Below are 20,451 nucleotides of genomic sequence, written 5' to 3' on the forward strand. Positions count from 1 at the left end.
CACGATGCCGCGCTCGCCCGTGAGATTCTGCAGCACCCTGGGCGAGGGGAAAGAGAATTAATAATTAATTAATTAATTAATATCATTATTTAAAACAATAACAATAGTAATAGTAGTAATAGCAAAAAAAGCAATGATAGTAATATATAATATATAATAATATCATATATCATATATTATCATTATATGGTATATAGTATATAATTATATAAGATACTGTATATAATTATATTGTATATATTTGTATTATATAACATAAAAAATATAAAATATATAACCCAGAGTATAGAATATTGAATTTATAGCACGCCCACCCTGAGCGTGGGCTCGGTCTGCGCCCGCCCGTACAGGCTGTGCACGTCGTGGGGGCCATTTCCAAATAATACATAACAATATATAATACAGAATATAGAACATATAAAGTATAGAATATAGAAACACAGACTATGGATTATTTAATTTATAGCACGCCCCACCTGAGCGTGGGCTCGGTCTGGGCCCACCCGTACAGGCTGTGCACGTCGTAGTGGCCATTTCCAAATAATACAACAATGATATATACTACACAATATAGAACATATAACAGATAGAATATAGAATATAGAACACAGACTATGGATTATTGCATTTATAGCACGCCCCACCTGAGCGTGGGCTCGGTCTGCGCCCACCCCGTACAGGCTGTGCACGTCGTGGTGGCCATTTCCAAATAATACAATAATGATATATAATACAGAATATAGAACATATAGAAATATAGAAATATAGAATATATAACACAGGACTATTGATTATTGCATTTATACCACACCCCACCTGAGCGTGGGCTTGGTCTGCGCCCGCCCGTACAGGCTGTGCACGTCGTAGTGGCCATTTCCAAATAATATAATAATGATATATACTACAGAATATAGAACATATAGAATGTAGAATATAGAATACAGAACACAGACTATGGATTATTGAATTTATAGCACGCCCCACCTGAGCGTGGGCTCGGTCTGCGCCCGCCCGCACAGGCTGTGCACGTCGTAGTGGCCATTTCCAAATAATACAACAATGATATATAGTACAGAATATAGAAGATATAGAATATAGGATATAGAATATAGAACACAGACTATGGATTATTTAATTTATACCACGCCCCCACCTGAGCGTGGGCTCGGTCTGGGCCCACCCGTACAGGCTGTGCACGTCGTAGTGGCCATTTCCAAATAATACAACAATGATATATAGTACAGAATATAGAAGATATAGAATATAGGATATAGAATATAGAACACAGACTATGGATTATTTAATTTATACCACGCCCCACCTGAGCGTGGGCTCGGTCTGGGCCCACCCGTACAGGCTGTGCACGTCGTAGTGGCCATTTCCAAATAATACATAATAATATATAATAGAGAATATAGAACATATAGAATACAGAATATAGAATACAGACTATAGAATATAGAATATGTAACACAGACTATTGATTATTGCATTTATAGCACACCCCACCTGAGCGTGGGCTCGGTCTGTGCCCACCCGTAACAGGCTGTGCACGTTGTCGTGGCCATTTCCAAATAATACAACAATGATATATAGTACAGAATATAGAACATATAGAATTATAGAATATAGAACACAGACTATGGATTATTTAATTTATAGCACGCCCCACCTGAGCGTGGGCTCGGTCTGCGCCCACCCGTACAGGCTGTGCACGTCGTGGTGGCCATTTCCAAATAATACATAACAATATATAATACAGAATATAGAACATATAGAATATAGAATATAGAATACAGACTATAGAATATAGAATATAGAATATAGAACACAGACTATTGATTATTGCATTTATACCACACCCCACCTGAGCGTGGGCTTGGTCTGCGCCCGCCCGTACAGGCTGTGCACGTCGTGGTGGCCATTTCCAAATAATACAACAATGATATAATAGTACAGAATATAGAACATATAGAATATAGAATATAGAATATATAACACAGACTATGGAATATTGTATTTATACCACACCCCACCTGAGCGTGGGCTCGGTCTGCGCCCACCCATACAGGCTGTGCACGTCGTTGTGGCCATTTCCAAATAATACAACAATGATATATAATACACAATATAGAACACATAGAATATAGAATGTAGAATATAGAATATAGACTATAGAACACAGACTATTGATTATTGCATTTATAGCACGCCCCACCTGAGCGTGGGCTCGGTCTCTGCGCCCACCCGTACAGGCTGTGCACGTCGTAGTGGCCATTTCCAAATAATACATAATAATATATAATAAGAGAATATAGAACATATAGAATACAGAAATATAGAATACAGACTATAGAATTATAGAATATAGAATAATAGAAACACAGGACTATGGAATATTGAATTTATACCACACCCCACCTGAGCGTGGGCTCGGTCTGCGCCCACCCGTACAGGCTGTGCACGTCATGGTGGCCATTTCCACATAATGCAATAATGATATATATAATACACAATATAGAACATATAGAATATAGAATATAGAATACAGAATATATAAGACAGACTATGGATTATTTAATTTATACCACACCCCGACTACACACCTTGAGCGTGGGCTCGGTCTGGGCCCACCCGTACAGGCTGTGAACGTCGTAATGGCCATTTCCAAATAATACAACAATGATATATACTACAGAATATAGAAGATATAGAATATAGAAATATAGAATATATAAGACAGGACTATGGATTATTGAATTTATAGCACGCCCCACCTGAGCGTGGGCTCGGTCTGGGCCCACCCGTACAGGCTGTGCACGTCGTCGTGGCCATTTCCAAGTAATACAACAATAATATATAACACAGAATGTAGAACATATAGAATATAGAATATAGAATACAGGACTATAGAATATAGAATATTAGAATATAGAACACAGACTATGGATTATTGAATTTATAGCACGCCCCACCTGAGCGTGGGCTCGGTCTGGGCCCACCCGTAACAGGCTGTGCACATCGTGGTGGCCATTTCCAAATAATGCAATAATGATATATAATACACAATATAGAACATATAGAATACTAGAATATAGGATATATAACACAGACTATGGATTATTGCATTTATACCACGCCCCACCTGAGCGTGGGCTCGGTCTGTGCCCACCCGTACAGGCTGTGCACGTCGTAGTGTCTGACGGGGGTCCCCGTCCGGCAGCCGCTGCTCGCCCTCCATGCAGAGCGTCTTGGAGCTCAGCCCCCTCCCAGCGCGACGCCAGCTCTGCCCAAAAACGGGGAAAATCCGCCCAAATTCAGTCCAACGTTTTCATGACCCAAATCCGGATTTCAATCCCATTTTTGTCATTTTTAGTGACAAAAAAAATTCCTTTCAATTCGCATTTTTGGTGACCCGAATCCGTTTTCATTCCCGTTAATAATGACAAAAAAAATTGAATTTAATTCACATTTTCATTGACAAAAAAATCAATTTTTTGTCCCATTTTTAACGGAAAAGAATTCCATTTTAATTCCCCTTTTCAGTGACAAAATTTCCATTTTAATTCTCATTTTTTGTTACCTGAATCCAGATTTAATTCCCATTTTTGTCATTTTTTAGTGACAAAAAATTCATTTTAATTTTCATTTTTAGTGACAAAAAATACAATTTAATTCCAATTTTCAGTGACAAAAAGTCCAATTTAATTCCTATTTATAGTGACCAAAAATCCATTTTATTTCCCTTTTTTAATGACAACAAATCCAATTTAATCCATTTTAATGACAAAAAATCCAATTAAATTCCCATTTTTAGTAACAAAAATCCATTTAAATTCCCATTTTTAGTGACAAAAAAATTGAATTTAATTCCAATTTTTTGTTACAAAAAATGCATATTTAATTCACATTTTTGCCATTTTTTAATGATAAAAAATTCCATTTAAATTCCCATGTTTGTCCCTTTTAACGACCCAAACCCATAATTGATTACCCCCAATTAATTAATCCATATTTTTTTTCCCATTTTTATCATTTTTATTGACCCAAAATTCAGAATTTTTGGGATTTTCCCGACTCACGGGGGACGTAGGGCGGGAAGTTGAGGTCGCGGTCGCGGCAGCCGCCGACGGCGCCGTGCACGAAACTCGACGGCTCGTTCATGTCCTGCCGAGGGAAATTTTCATTAATTTTGGGGAAATTTCTGGTAATTTTGGTAATTTTCATTACATTTGGGGAATTTAGACCAAAAATCCTGAAAAAAAATTCATTTATTTGGGTGAATTTTTAGCCCAAAAATAGTGAAAAAAATCAATTTTTTTAGCCTAAAAATACTGGGAAACATTCAATTTTTTTGGCGAATTTTCAGGTTTTTTTTTGGGGTACAAATCCACCAAAAACAGAGGATTTTTTTCAGAATTTTTGGAGATAAAATTCCCTCAAAAATTAAATTTTCCCCAGTATTTTTCAGCAAAAAATTTTGGACTTTTTTCATTATTTTTAGACTAAAAACTCGACAGCTCGTTCATGTCCTGGCGAGGGAAATTTTCATTAATTTTGGGGAAATTTCTGGTAATTTTGGTAATTTTCATTAAATTTGGGGAATTTAGACCAAAAAATCCTGAGAAAAATTCCTTTTTTTTGGGTGAATTTTAGCCCAAAAATAGTGAAAAAAATCAAATTTTTTAGCCTAAAAATACTGGGAAAAATTCAATTTTTTTTGGCGAATTTTCAGGTTTTTTTGGGGTACAAATCCACCAAAAACAGAGGATTTTTTACAGGATTTTTGGACATAAAATTCGCCCAAAATATTTGAATTTTTCCCAGTATTTTTTAGGCTAAAAAATGGATTTTTTTTTCAGTATTTTTAGGCTAAAAACTCGATGGCTCATTCATGTCCTGGGGAGGGAAATTTTTAATTAATTTTGGGGAAATTTCTGGTAATTTTGGGTAATTTTTTATTAAAATTGGGGAATTCATCATAAGTGGAGCTAAATTGCAAAAAAAAAGAGGATTTTTTTTATTGTTTTGAGCTAAAATTCACCCAAAAAAGGAATTTTTCTTCAGGATTTTTGGTCTAAAATCCACCAAAATAAGGAATTTTTTTCAGGATTTTTGTGCTGAAATCCCCTAAAAAAATCGGATTTTTGAGGTGAAATCCCCCCCCAAAAAAGGGATTTTTTTTTTTTCACTATTTAAAAGGAAATTTTTTTCCGTTTCTTTGGGGTAAAATCTACCAAAACTAGAGATGTTTTTCAGGATGTTTTGGCAAAAAAAAAGGAAATTTTTTCAAGTTTTTTTGGGGTAAAATAAAGGATTTTTTTCAGGATTTCTGGAGCTAAAAATTCGCCCGAAAAAATTGAATTTTCCCCAGTATTTTGATGCTAAAAAATTTGATTTTTTTTTCACCATTTTTTGGGCCAAAAAATTGAATTTTTTTTTGCACTCACGATCCAGATGCCGTCGAATTTGATGCTGAGCGAGGAATTGCGGGGGTTGTGGAAAACTTCGGCGATTTCCTGCGCCCACCAATCCCGCGTGGAGTGTCCGGAAAAAATCCGGCACGGCCGCGAAGGCGCGGTAGAGCTGAGGAAATTAATTATTAATTCATTAATTATGGTTAAGAAATCAATTATGCAACAGAATTTATTGGGTTTTTCAATGGGAATTTAATTGGAAAAATAAAAACCTGGCATTGGCCGTGAAAGCGCGGTACAGCTGAGAAAATTAATTAATAATTCATTAATTATGGTTAATAAATTAGTGATGGTCATTAAATTCACAGAATTTATTGGGTTTTCAATGGGAATTTAATTGGAAAAAATAAAAACCCGGCACGGCCGCGAAGGCGCGGTACAGCTGAGGAAATTAATTATTAATTCATTAATTATGGTTAAGAAATCAATTATGCAACAGAATTTATTGGGTTTTCAATGGGAATTTAATTGGAAAAAATAAAAACCCGGCATGGCCGTGAAAGCGCGGTACAGCTGAGAGAATTAATTATTAATTCATTAATTATGGTTAATAAATTAGTGATGGTCATTAAATTCACAGAATTTATTGGGTTTTCAATGGGAATTTAATTGAAAAAATAAAAATCCGGCACAGCCGCGAAAGCGCGGTACAGCTGAGGGAATTAATTATTAATTCATTAATTATGGTTAAGAAATCAATTATGCAACAGAATTTATTGGGTTTTAAATGGGAATTTAATTGGAAAAAATCCGGCACCACCATGAAAGCACGGAATAGCTGGGGAGAAAAAAAGTAATTATTGATCATTAAATAATTATGGTAATGAAATCAATTATAGTAATTAATTTAATGGAATTTATTTGGTTTTTAAACGGGAATTTAATTGGAAAAAATCCGGCATGGCCGTGAAAGTGCAGTAAAGCTGAGGGAAATCAACTAATAATTAATTATGGTAATTTATAATGGTAATTAAAGTTCATTGTAATTAAATTATAAACATAATATAATTTGCTATAATACAACACGACGTAACATAACAATGTATTATAATATAATATAATATAATTATAATATAATATAATATAATATAATATAATATAATATAATATAATATAATATAATATAATTATAATATAATATAATATAATATAATATAAATATAAATATAATATAATATAATACAATACAATATAATATAATATAATATAATGTAATGTAATGTAATGTAATGTAATGTAATACAATATAATACAATGTATTATACAACATAATATTATGCAATATAATGTAATATAATGTAATATAATGTAGATATAATATAATATAATATAATATATAATAATAATATAATATAATATAATATAATATAATATAATATAGTATAATTATAATATAATATATAATATAATATAATATAATATAATATAATATAATATAATATATAATATAATATAATATAATATATAATATATATAAAAAATAAATAGATATATATATAAATAGTATATAATATAATATAGTATAATATATAATATAATATAATATAACATAACATAACATAATAGAATAGAATAGAATAGAATAAAATATAACAATATTATACAATATAACATAATGTAATATAATATAATAGATTATAAATATAATATATAATATCAGATATATAATGTTATAATACTAACATATAGCAATATTATATAATATAATTATATATAGGACTGTATTATATTGTATTGTATTGTATTATATTGTATTATATTGTATCATGTTATGTTATGTTATATTATATATTATATTATATTATATTATATTATTATTATATTATATTATATTATATTATATTATATTATATTATATTATAATATTTATATTATATTATATTATATATTATATTGTATTATATTATATTGTATTGTATTATATTGTATTATATTGTATCAATATTATATTATGTTATATTATATTATATTATGTTATATTATATTATATTATATTATATTATATTATATTATATTATATTATATTATATTATATTATACTATATTATATTATATTATATTATATTACATTATATCATATCATATTATATTATATTATATTATATTATAATTAACATTATATTATATTATATTACATTATATTATATATTATATTATATTTTCCCAGCCAATCTCCCAAGGCATTTTTCGGTGATTTTTGAATTCTTTGGGATTTTTTTTCCCACGCTGTTGGTACAAAACTGGGGCAATTCCTGCCACAAAAAAAGAGGGTTTCCCAATTTTTCCATTTTCCTGCTAAAAATGAGGAATTTCAACAGACAATTAATTTGAAATGTAATTAATTCATTAATTTTTAATTCATTTTTACCTCCACTTGGGTGTCCCAGTCCAGGGAATCATTGACAACAACGTTTGGGCAGGTCCGGCCACACCTGGGGAGGGCGAAAATAATTAAAATAATCACGCTAATTAGCTAATCAAATATTCAAATGGCATCAAATAAATTTTGAAAGAAAGAAATAAATTTCTTTAAAAATGTTGAAATTATTTTTTCCATTTTCTTAGGTGATTTAACCAATCCTCCTGGGATTTTTAGGGGTAATTAAAAAAAAAAAAAAAAAGAAATTATTTTCTCTTTGGGATTTGGGGAAATTTTGGGGGAAATTTTTGGGAGGTTGGGGAAATTTTGGGGAAAATTTTGGGAGAAAATGTTTGGATTTTTGGGGGAATTTTAGGGGAAACTTTGGGATTTTGGGGAATTTTTGGAGAAATTTTTGGGGGGAATTTTTGGGGGAAATCTTTGGGAATTTTGGGGAAAATCTTTGGAATTTTTGGAGAAAAATTTGAGGAAATTTTCAGGGAATTCTTTGGGATTTTGTGGGAATTTGGGGGAAACTCTTTGGGATTTGGGGGGGAATTATTTGGAATCTTGGGGGAAATTTGGGGGAAATTTTGGGGGGAATTCGAGGGAAAGAGTTGAGTTTTTTGGGGGAAATTTGGAGAAAATCTTTGGGATTTGGGAGAATTTTGGGGGGGAGTTTTTTAGGGGGGAATTATTTGGAATTTTGGGGAAAATTTTGGGGGAAGTGTTTGGGATTTTGGGGAGGATTTTGGGGAATTTGAGGGAATTTTGAGGATTACATGCGGAATTTTGGGGGCGATTTGAGGGGAATTTGGGGGAAAATCTTCGGAATTTTCGGGGAAGTCGGGAGAAATTTGGGGGCAATTTTGGAGGAAATCTTGGGGGAAATCTTTGGGAAAACGTTTGGAATTTTGCAGAAATTTTAGGGGGAATGTTTGGAATTTTTGGGGGGGATTTTGGGGGCATTCGAGGGAATTTTGTGAGAAGTTTGGGATGATATTTGAGGGAAATTTGGGGAAATTTTGGGGAAATAATTTGAATTTGGACCTTGGCGAAGACGATGTCGTCGCTGTTGGGCCACTTGATGAAGACGTCGCGCTGCAGCCCCCGCTCGAAGGCCGGGTAATTCGTCTCGTTGGCCGAGATCGCCGGGTCCTGAGAGCCGCGGTTCGATTGAAAAATTGAAATTTGGATTTTTAAAAAGGAAATTTTAAAAATAAATGAAATTTAATAGAATTAAATTTATTTATTAATAAATGTATTAAAATTAAAAATTTAATAAAAAATAAAAAATTAAAAAATGAAAAATTTTAATTTTTTACAGTACTTTAAAGAATAAAAATTAAATTATGAAGTTTGAATTTTAGTATATTTAATATTTAATAACTATTATTTATTATTTAATATTTAATTTTATATTCTACCTTAATTTAAATTCGTCTCGTTGGCCGAGATTGCCGGGTCCTGAGAGCCGCGGTTTGATTTAAAAAGGATATTTTAAAATAAATAAAATTTATTAAAATTAAATTTATTTATTAATAAATGTATTAAAATTAAAAATTATTTACTAAAAAATAAAAAATTAAAAATGAAAAATTTTAATTTTTACAGTACTTTGAAGAATAAAATTAAATTATGAAGTTTGAATTTTAGTTTTGAAATTGTAATTTAATTTTCTTTTTTTAAATTTTATTTTAATTCTAATTCTTAATTTAAGTTTAATTCTAATTTTAAAATTATTTTAATTCTAACGTTATGTAAAATTTAATTTTAAATTCTAATTTTAATTTTCAATTTTAATATTAAATTTTACCTTAACCTTTACATTAACCAAACTTTAATTTTAATGTTAAATGTAAACGTCAATTTAACTTTTAATTTTATAGAAATCCTAATATTTCACATTTAATAATTAACATTTCATATTTAGTATTTAATATTTAATAACTATTATTTATTACTTAATATTTAATTTTATATTCTACCTTAATTTAAATTCGTCTCGTTGGCCGAGATCGCCGGGTCCTGAGAGCCGCGGTTCGATTGAAAAATTGAAATTTGGATTTTTAAAAAGGAAATTTAAAAATAAATGAAATTTAATAAAATTAAATTTATTTATTAATAAATGTATTAAAATTAAAAATTATTTACTAAAATATAAAAAATTAAAAATGAAAAATTTTAATTTTTACAGTACTTTGAAGAATAAAATTAAATTATGAAGTTTGAATTTGAATTTTAAAATTGTAATTTAATTTTCTTTTTTTAAATTTTATTTTAATTCTAATTCTTAATTTAAGTTTAATTCTAATTTTAAAATTATTTTAATTTTAATGTTATGTAAAATTTAATTTAAATTCTAATTTTAATTTCAATTTTAATATTAAGTTTTACCTTAACCTTTACATTAACCAAACTTTTATTTTAATATTATATCTAAACTTCAATTTAATCTTTAATTTCATAGAAATCTTAATATTTAATATTTAATATTTAATATTTAATATTTAATATTTAATATTTAATATTTATTTTTAATTTTATATTCTACCTTAATTTAAATTTTGTCTCGTTGGGCGAGATCGCCGGGTCCTGAGAGCCACGTTAATTTTATTTTAATTTTAAAATTTCATTTTAAAGTACTTGAAAGAATAAAATTACGTTATTAAGTTTTAATTTTAATTGTAAAATTTTAATTTACTTTTCCTATTTAATTTTAATTCTGATTCTTATTTTAATTTTAAGTCTAATTTTAAATTTATTTTCATTTTAATATTGCGTAAAATTTAATTTTAAGTTTTTAATTTTTAATTTTCAGTTTTAATATTAGATTTTACCTTAACCTTTAAATTAACCAAAATTTAAATTTAATGTGAAATCTACCCTTCAATTTAATTTTTAATTTCATATAAATATTTAATATTTAATATTTAATATTTAATGTTTAATGTTTAATATTCAGTATTTAATTTTTAATTTTTAATTTTTAATTTTTTTATATTCTACCTTAATTTAAATTTAATTTTAAATTTAATTTAAGTTTAAGCTTAATTTTAATTATTAATTTCAGTTTAATTCGAATTTTTAGTTCAATTTAATTTAAATTTTCCTATTAGATCAAATTTAATTTTTAAATTCAAATTTAATTTCAATTAAGATTAACCCCAGCTCAACCCTCATTTAGTGATGATGTCATCACCATAACGAGCCCAAATCTCACTTCCTCCTTTAGCCCCGCCCCCTTTTGACAAGCCCCGCCCCTTTTAGGGATGACGTCATCAGCAGGATGAGCCCGAATCTCATCTTTGCGTTTAGCCCCGCCCCTCTCTTTAAACCCCGCCCCTTTCAGGGATGACGTCATCACCGGGATGAGCACGAATCTCATTTTTCCTTTAGCCCCGCCCACTCTCTGCAAGCCCCGCCCCTTTGTGTATGACGTCATCCTCAGAATGTGCACCCCGCCCCTCTCTAAACCCCGCCCCTTTCTGGCGTGATGTCATCACCGGGAAAAGAACGAGTCTCGTTTTTTGCTTTAGCCCCGCCCCCTCTATTTTAGCCCCGCCCCTTTAGTGCTGACATCATCACCAGAATGAGCCCCAATCTCATCTCCTCCGGTAGCTCCGCCCCTTTCCACCATCTTTAGCAATGACATCATCACCCAAATGAGCCCAAATCTCCATTTTCCCTTTAGCCCTGCCCCTTTTCTACAAGCCCCGCCCCTCAGGGGTGACGTCATCACCAGGATCTGGAAGCGGGGGCTGAGGGAAAAGTCAATCTTTGGCTTTAGCCCCGCCCCCTCTCTGTAAGCTCCGCCCCCCTCTCTGTAAGCACTGCCCCTTTAGTGATGACGTCATCACTTGGATGAGGACAAATCTCTTCATTTTCCTTTGTAGCCCCGCCCCGTTTTTGCTAGCCCCGCCCCTTCAGGGATGACGTCATCACCAGGATGAGCCCGAATCTCATCTTTGGGTTTAACCCCGCCCCTCTCTTTAAACCCCGCCCCTTTCAGGAATGATGTCGTCACCGGGAAGAGCACGAATCTCATTTTTCCTTTAGCCCCGCCCACTCTCTGCAAGCCACGCCCCTCTCTTTGAGCCCCACCCCTTTAGCGATGACATCACCCTCAGCACAAGCACCAATCTCATCTTCTCCTGTGGCTCCTCCCCCTTTCCCCCATATTTAACAATGACGTCATCCCCAAAAAGAGCCCGAATCTCATTTTCTCCTTTAGCCCCGCCCCCTTTGGGCAAGCCCCGCCCCCCGGGGGTGACATCATCACCAGGATGAGCCCAAATCTCATTTTTCCCTTTAGCCCCGCCCCCTTTCCCCCATATTTAACAATGACGTCATCCCCAAAATCAGCCCAAATCTCATTTTCCTTTGTAGCCCCGCCCCACTTTTGCTAGCCCCGCCCCTTAAGGGATGATGTCACCTCCAGGATGAGCCTGAATCTCATCTTTGCGTTTAGCCCCGCCCCTCTCTTTAAACCCCGCCCCTTTCAGGGATGACGTCATCACCGGGATGAGCACGAATCTCATTTTTCCTTTAGCCCCGCCCACTCTCTGCAAGCCACGCCCCTCTTTTTAAACCCCGCCCCTTCAGCAATGACGTCACCCTCAGAGCGAGCACCAATCACATTTCTCCTGGGGCTCCGCCCTCTTTCCGCCATCTTTGACAATGACGTCATCCCCAAAAAGAGCCCGAATCTCATTTTCTCCTTTAGCCCCCGCCCCTTTTCCACAAGCCCCGCCCCCCGGGGGGTGACGTCATCACCAGGATGAGCCCAAATCTCATCTTTTCCTTTAGCCCCGCCCCCTTCCCGCCATCTTTGACAATGACGTCATCCCCAAAAAGAGCCCGAATCTCATTTTCTCCTTTAGACCCCGCCCCCTTTGGACAAGCCCCGCCCCCCGGGGGGTGACGTCATCACCAGGATGAGCACGAAGCGCATTCCCCGGGCCCGGATGTCGCGCACGAGCTGCGGAAGGTTCCGGAAGCGCGGGCTGAGGGTGAAGTCGAGCTGGCGCTCCATGTAATCGATGTCGGCGTACTGCACGTCCTGGGGAAAATGGAATTAAAAACGGGAAAAATTGAAATTAAACGGGGAAAAATGGATTCAAAATGGGAAAAAAGGAATTCAAAATGAGGGAAACAAATGGAGAAAAAAAAGGGAAAAAATGAATTTAAAATAGGGAAAATAAATGGAGGGAAAAAAACGGGAAAAAATGAATTCAAAATGGGAAAAAATGAATTTAAAATGAAAGAAACAAATGGAGAAAAAAAAGGGAAAAAAATGAATTTAAAATGGGAAAAATGAATTTAAAATGAAGGAAACAAATGGAGAAAAAAAAGGGGAAAAAATGAATTCAAAATGGGAAAAAATGAATTCAAAATGGGAAAAAATAAGAATTTAAAACGGGGAAAAATGAATTTAAAATGGGACAAAAAAAGAATTTAAAATGGGAAAAAATGAATTTAAATGAGGGAAATAAATGGAGGAAAAAAAACGGGAAAAAATGAATTCAAAATGGGAAAAAATGAATTCAAAATGAGGGAAAAAAAATGGAGGAAAAAAAATGGGATAAAATGAATTCAAAATGGAAAAAATGAATTTAAAATAGGGAAAATAAATGGAGGAAAAAAAATGGGAAAAAATTAATTCAAAATGGGAAAAAATGAATTCAAAATGAGGGAAACAAATGGAGAAAAAATGGGAAAAAATGAATTTAAAATGAGGAAAAAATAGAGAAAAAATGGGAAAAATGAATTCAAAATGAGAGAAACAAATGGAGGGAAAAAATGGGAAAAAATGAATTTAAAATGAGGAAAAAATAGAGAAAAAATGGGAAAAATGAATTCAAATGAGAGAAACAAATGCAGGGAAAAAATGGGAAAAAATGAATTTAAAATGGGAGAAAATGAATTTAAAATGGGAGAAAATGGAGGAAAAAAATGGGAAAAAATGAATTTAAAATGAGAAAAAATGAATTTAAAATGGGAAAAAATGAATTCAAAATGAGGGAAACAAATGGAGAAAAAAAATGGAAAAAAATGAATTTGAAATGGGAAAAAATGAATTCAAAATGAGGGAAACAAATGGAGAAAAAAATGGGAAAAAATGAATTTAAAAGGAGAGAAACAAATGGAGAAAGAAAATGGGAAAAACGAATTCAAAATGGGAAAAAATGAATTCAAAATGAGAAAAAATGAATTTAAAATGGGAGAAAATGGAGAAAAAATGGGAAAAATGAATTCAAAATGAGAGAAACAAATGGAGGAAAAAAATGGGAAAAAATTAATTTAAAATGGGGAAAAATTGATTCAAAATGGGAAAAATGAATTCAAAATGAGGGAAACAAATGGAGAAAAAAAATGGGAAAAAATGAATTTAAAATAGGGAAAATAAATGGAGAAAAAAAATGGGAAAAAATGAATTCAAAATGGGAAAAAATGAATTCAAAATGGGAAAAAAAAAGAATTTAAAACGGGGAAAAATGAATTTAAAATGGGAAAAAATGAATTTAAAATGAGGGAAATAAATGGAGAAAAAAAAAGGGGAAAAAATGAATTTAAAATGGGAAAAATGAATTCAAAATGAAAAGAAATGAATTTAAAATGGGAGAAAATGGAGAAAAAATGGGAAAAAATGAATTCCAAATGAGGGAAACAAATGGAGAAAAAAAATGGGAAAAAATGAATTCTAAAATGGGAAAAAATGAATTTAAAATAGGGGAAATACATGCAGAAAAAAAATGGGAAAAAATGAATTTAAAATGAGGGAAACAAATGGAGAAAAAAATGGGAAAAAATGAATTCAAAATGGGAAAAAATGAATTCAAAATGGGGGGAAACAAATGGAGAAAAAAATGGGAAAAAATGAATTTAAAATGAGGGAAATAAATGGAGAAAAAAATGGGAAAAAATGAATTCAAAATGGGAAAAAATGAATTCAAAATGAGGGAAACAAATGGAGAAAAAAAATGGGATAAAATGAATTCAAAATGGAAAAAATGAATTTAAAATAGGGAAAATAAATGGAGGAAAAAAAATGGGAAAAAATGAATTCAAAATGGGAAAAAATGAATTTAAAATGAAAGAAACAAATGGAGAAAAAAAAGGGGAAAAAATGAATTCAAAATGGGAAAAAATAAGAATTTAAAACGGGGAAAAATGAATTTAAAATGGGACAAAAAAAGAATTTAATATGGGAAAAAATGAATTTAAAATGAGGGAAATAAATGGAGAAAAAAAAATGGGAAAAAATGAATTTAAAATGAGGGAAATAAATGGAGAAAAAATGGGAAAAAATGAATTTAAAATGAGGGAAATAAATGGAGAAAAAATGGGAAAAAATGAATTTAAAACGGGAAAAAATGAATTCAAAATGGAAAAAATTAATTTAAAATTGGGAAATAAATGGAGAAAAAATGGGAAAAAAATTAAATGTTGGGAAAATACTGGGGAAATAATGGGAAAAATGGAATTTAAAATGGGAAAAAATGAATTTAAAATGAGGGGAAAAATGGAGAAAAAAATGGGAAAAATGAATTCAAAATAAGGGAAACAAATGGAGAAAAAAAATGGGAAAAATGAATTCAAAATGTGAGGAAATAAATGGAGAAAAACGGGAAACCATAAATTAAAAGTTGGGAAAAGTATTGGGGAAATAATGGGAGAAATGGAATTTAGAATGGGAAAAAATGAAATTTAAAATGAGGGAAATAAATGGAGAAAAAAAGGGAAAACGTAAATGAAAAGTTGGGAAAAATGGAATTTAAAATGGGAAAAAATGAATTTTAAATGAGGGGAAATAAATGGAGAAAAAAAATGGGAAAAAATAAATGAAAAGTTGGAAAAATATTGGGGAAATAATGGGAAAAAATAAGGGGTAAAATAACGGGAAAAATTAAAATTATGGGGGGAAAAAAGGGGGAATAATGGGAAAAAACGGGAAAAATAAATTTAAAAAGGGGAAAAAAATGGGGAAAATAATGGGGAAAATAACGGGAAAAATTAAAATTATGAGGGGAAAATAAAGGGGAAATAATGGGGAAAAATAAAAAAGGGGGAAAAATGGAGAAAAATGGGGAAAATAACGGGAAAAATTAAAATTATGAGGGAAAAGTAATGGGGGAAAAAATAAGGGGGAAAATAAATTAAAAATGGGGAAAATAATGGGAAAAATAATGGGGAAAATAATGGGAAAAATTAAAATTATGGGGGGAAAATAAAGGGGGAATAATGGGAAAAATAAATTAAAATGGGGAAGAAAATAGGAAAAATTAAAATTATGGGGGGAAAATAATGGGGCAAAATAGGGAAAATAAATTAAAAATGGGAAAAAAATAGGAAAAATAATGGGGGAAAATAACGGGAAAAATTAAAATTATGGGAAAAAAGGGAAAAATAAATTAAAAATGGGGAAAATAATGGGGAAAATAACAGGAAAAATTAAAATTATGGGGGGGAAATAAAGGGGGAAAAATGGGAAAAATAAATTAAAAATGGGGAAGAAAATAGGAAAAATAATGGGGATAATAACGGGAAAAATTAAAATAATGGGGGGAAAAATAATGCAGAAAAATGGGAAAAATAAACTAAAAATGGGGAAGAAAATGGGGAAAAATTAAAATTATGGGGGGAAAATAATGGGGAAAAATGGGAAAAATAAATTGAAAATGGGAAAAATAATGGGGAAAAATAATGGCGAAAATAACGGGAAAAATTAAAATTATGAGGGGAAAAAATAATGGGGAAAAATGGGAAAAATAAATTAAAAATGGGGAAGAAAATAGGAAAAATAATGGGGAAAATAACGGGAAAAATTAAAATAATGGGGGGAAAAATAACGCAGAAAAATGGGAAAAATAAACTAAAAATGGGGAAGAAAATGGGGAAAAATTAAAATTATGGGGGGAAAATAATGGGGAAAAATGGGAAAAATAAATTGAAAATGGGAAAAATAATGGGGAAAAATAATGGCGAAAATAACGGGAAAAATTAAAATTATGAGGGGAAAAAATAATGGGGAAACAATGGGAAAAATAAATTAAAAATGGGGAAAAAATGGGGAAAATAACGGGAAAAATTAAAATTATGGGGGAAAAGTAATGGGAAAAATGGGGGAAAATGGAAAACATGGGAAAATTAAAAATAGGGGGAAAAAGGAAAAAAAAGAAGAAAATAATGGGGGAAAGGGGGGAAAGTGGGAAAATTAAAATAAAAAAAATAAAAATATGGGGGGAAATAATGGGAAAAGCAATGGGAAGGAAAAAGAGAATTTTAAATTAAATTTTATATTAAATATTCCATTGTATATAAATGCAGGTCAAATTTTATATAGACTTTTGTATATTATAGAAATATTTAAAAATCAATATAAAATTGATATTTTTGTAAACATTTCTGGGGATTTCTCGGCTCACCAGGGGGATCCGTTCCTGGCTCATCTCCTGCAGCAGTTGCGCGATTTCGGCGTCGTTTTTGTAGCCGTAACGGCAAAGTTGGAACCCCAGCGCCCAATAGGGCGGCAGAAACCGGGCGGCCAATCAGCTGCGAGGGGAAAAAAATTGAAATTTTGGGAAAATTAAAGGAAAAAAATTCAAAAGAAACGGATCAAAAAATCCCCCAAAAAATTCCCCAAAAAATCCCACCCCAAAACCCCAAAATTTCTCCCAAATCACCTAAAAATCCCTTAAAATCCCCAAAATTCACTCCAAAAATTCAGCCAAAATTCACCCAGAATGCCCCCAAAAATCCCAAAAATTCACCAAGAAATCCCCCCAAATAAAAAAAAATCTCCCCCAAAAATTCAAAAAAAACTCACAAATCACCAAAAAATTCCCAAAAAATCCAAAATCCCAAAAATTTACTCAAAAACTTCACCCAGATTTCCCTAAAAAATCCCTAAAACTTACTCCAAAAGTTCAGCCAAAATTCCTCAAAAATCCCCAAAAAATTTCCCAAAACATCCCCAAAAATTTATGAAAAAATCCCAAAAATTCCAAAAAAATGCCCCAAATCTCAAAAATTGACTCAAAAATTCAACCAAAAATCCCAAAACATTCACCCAAAATTCACCCAAAAATCCAAAAAAATCCCAAAAAATTTCCTCGCAAAATTTGGCCAAAAATCAAAACAAATTCAAAAAATTTACCCCCCCAAAAAAAAAATCCCAAAAAATCCCCAAAATTTCCTCGCAAAATTCGGCCAAAAATGCCAAAAAACCCCCCAAAATTTACGAAAAATTCAACAAAAAAATCCGAAAAAACCCCCAAAAATTTACTCACAAAATTCGGCCAAAAATTTAAAAAAAGCCCCAAAAATTTACGGAAAAAATCCAAAAATCCCCAAAAATTCCAAAAATTTCCTTGCAAAATTCAGCAAAATATCTGAAAAATTCCCAAAAATTTACTCCAAAAATTCAGCAAAAAATAAAAAAAAAATCCCTTAGAAATTTGCGAAAAAATTTAAAAAAAAATCCGAAAAAATCCCTAAAAATTTACGAAAAAATTCAGCAAAAAATCTGAAAAAATCCCCAAAAATTTGGGATAAAATTAAAAAAAAAAAAATCCGAAAAAATGCCAAAAATTTACCCCAAAAATTCAGCAAAAAATTAAAAAAAATCCCAAAAAATTAAAAAAAAAATCCCCAAAAATTTACGAAAAAATTTTAAAAAATTCGAAAAATCCCCAAAAATTTAGGAAAAATTTCCAAAAAATCCCCCAAATTGCCAAATTTCGGCCTCTCACCGCGGTGTACTCGCGCACGACGTCCTCGGGGCCGGGTCCCATCAGCAGGTAGAAGTCGAGGACGCCGCCGGTGCTGCGATAGGTGAGCGCCGGCGTCGGCTGCAGCGTCACGTCTGCCACGCCGAAAGTTCCGGAAAATTACGCCCAGCCACGCCAAAATTGGAGAATTTCCAAACATTCCCACAATTTTCCTCAGAATTTCCATAATTTCCCTGAAAATTTCCCCAATTTCTCCCAAATTTTCCCCACAATTCCTAAAAATTCCCCCAATTTTTGAAATTTCCTGCTATTCCCAAATTTCCTCCAATTTTCCCCAAATTTCCTCCAATTTTCCCCAAAATTCCCTAAAATTTTCCCACATTTCCTCAAATGACCCAAATTTCCCCAGTTTCTTTCAAATTTTCCCAAATTTCTCCAAGTTTCCCAAAATGTCGCAAAATTTCCTGAAATTTCCTCCTATTATCCCAAGTTTCCCCTAAATTTCCCCAATTTTCTCTGAATCTCCTCAAGTTTCCCCAAATTTCCCCAACTTTTCCTCTAATTTCTTCAAATTTCTCCAGTTTCCCCAAATTTCCATCAAATTTCTCCACTTTTTCCCAAATTTAATTCTCCCAAATTACCCCAAAATTCCCCAATTTCACCCAATTTTCCTACAAATTCTCCCCTAAATTTCTTCAATTTTCCCCAAATTTACCGAAAAGTCCCAAATTCTCCAAATTCACCACATTTCCTATTTTCTCTCAAATTTTCCCCAAATTCCCTCCGATTTCCTGGATTTTCCCCAAATTTTCCCTCAAATTTTCTCAGTTTCTTCAAATTTCCCTAAATTGCCCCACATTTTCTCAAATTTCTCCAATTTCCTCAATTTCCCCCAAATTTCTCTAAGTTTTCCTACTTTTACCCAATTTCCCCCAAGTTTCCTCCGACTTTCCCCAAAATATCAACAAAATTTCCCCACGTTTTCCCCCATTTGCCTCAAATTTTCCCTCAGGTTTCCTCCAATTTTCCCAAAATTGCCTCAAATTTTCTCCAAAGTTCCCCAATTTCCCCAAATTCCTTCAAATTTTTCCAAAATTGCCTCAAAATTCCCACAATTTTCCCCAAACATCCCAAATTTTCCACAAATTTCCCCCAATTTCACCAAACTTTCTGCAAATTTCATCTCATTTCACCGAAATTTCCACAATTTTCCCACAGGTTCCGTTAAGTTTTACTCCAATTTCCTCCAGTTTCTCCAAATTTTCCTCAAATTTTCCCTAATTTTGCCAAATTTCCTATTTCCCCAGATTTATGTAATTTTCTCCAAATAGTCCCAATTTTCCCCAAATTTCCTCAAATTTAACGGAATTTCCCCAAATTCCCCCCAAGTTTCTCTCAAATTTCTCTAAATTTCCCCAACTTTTTCCCCTCAAATTTCCTGCAAATTTCCCCATACTTTTCCCAGTTTTTTTCCCAAATTTTCTCCAAATTTTTTCCCAAATTTTCCCTCAAATTTTCCCTCAAATTTCCCCCTATTTATGTAATTTTCTCCAAACAGTCCCAATTTCCCCAAATTTCCTCAAAATTTTTCCTGCTCACCCCAAATTTCCTCAAATTTATTGGAATTTCCCCAAATTCCCCCAAGTTTCCCTCAAATTTCTCTAAATTTCCCCAAATTTTCTCCAATCTTTTTCAAATTTTTTCCCAAATTTTCCCAAATTTTCTCAAAATTTTCCTCAAATTTCCCCATATTTATGTAATTTTCTCCAAACAGTCCCAATTTTCCCCAAATTTCCTCAAATTTCATGGAATTTCCCCAAATTCCCCCAAACTTCTCTAAATTTCCCCAACTTTTTTCCTCATATTTCCTCCAAATTTCCCC

The 20,451-nt window shown here is 32.1% G+C and overlaps 1 protein-coding gene across 1 annotated transcript in view; it reads right to left on the reverse strand.

Annotated features, from left to right (window-relative positions):
• The window catches only part of LOC134433281 (sucrase-isomaltase, intestinal-like), a 117,334-nt gene that overhangs the window by 21,595 nt on the left and 75,288 nt on the right, over positions 1–20,451 (reverse strand). The window contains 12 exon segments of the mRNA XM_063182153.1: positions 3,146–3,213; positions 3,215–3,284; positions 4,079–4,167; positions 5,451–5,546; positions 5,548–5,586; positions 7,846–7,893; positions 7,895–7,909; positions 8,887–8,994; positions 12,770–12,898; positions 17,265–17,372; positions 17,374–17,391; positions 18,591–18,703. Coding sequence (XP_063038223.1) covers positions 3,146–3,213; positions 3,215–3,284; positions 4,079–4,167; positions 5,451–5,546; positions 5,548–5,586; positions 7,846–7,893; positions 7,895–7,909; positions 8,887–8,994; positions 12,770–12,898; positions 17,265–17,372; positions 17,374–17,391; positions 18,591–18,703 — 901 coding nt within the window.

Source organism: Melospiza melodia, unplaced genomic scaffold (assembly GCF_035770615.1).
Source record: "Melospiza melodia melodia isolate bMelMel2 unplaced genomic scaffold, bMelMel2.pri scaffold_171, whole genome shotgun sequence".
Classification (NCBI taxonomy): Eukaryota; Metazoa; Chordata; class Aves; order Passeriformes; family Passerellidae; genus Melospiza; species Melospiza melodia.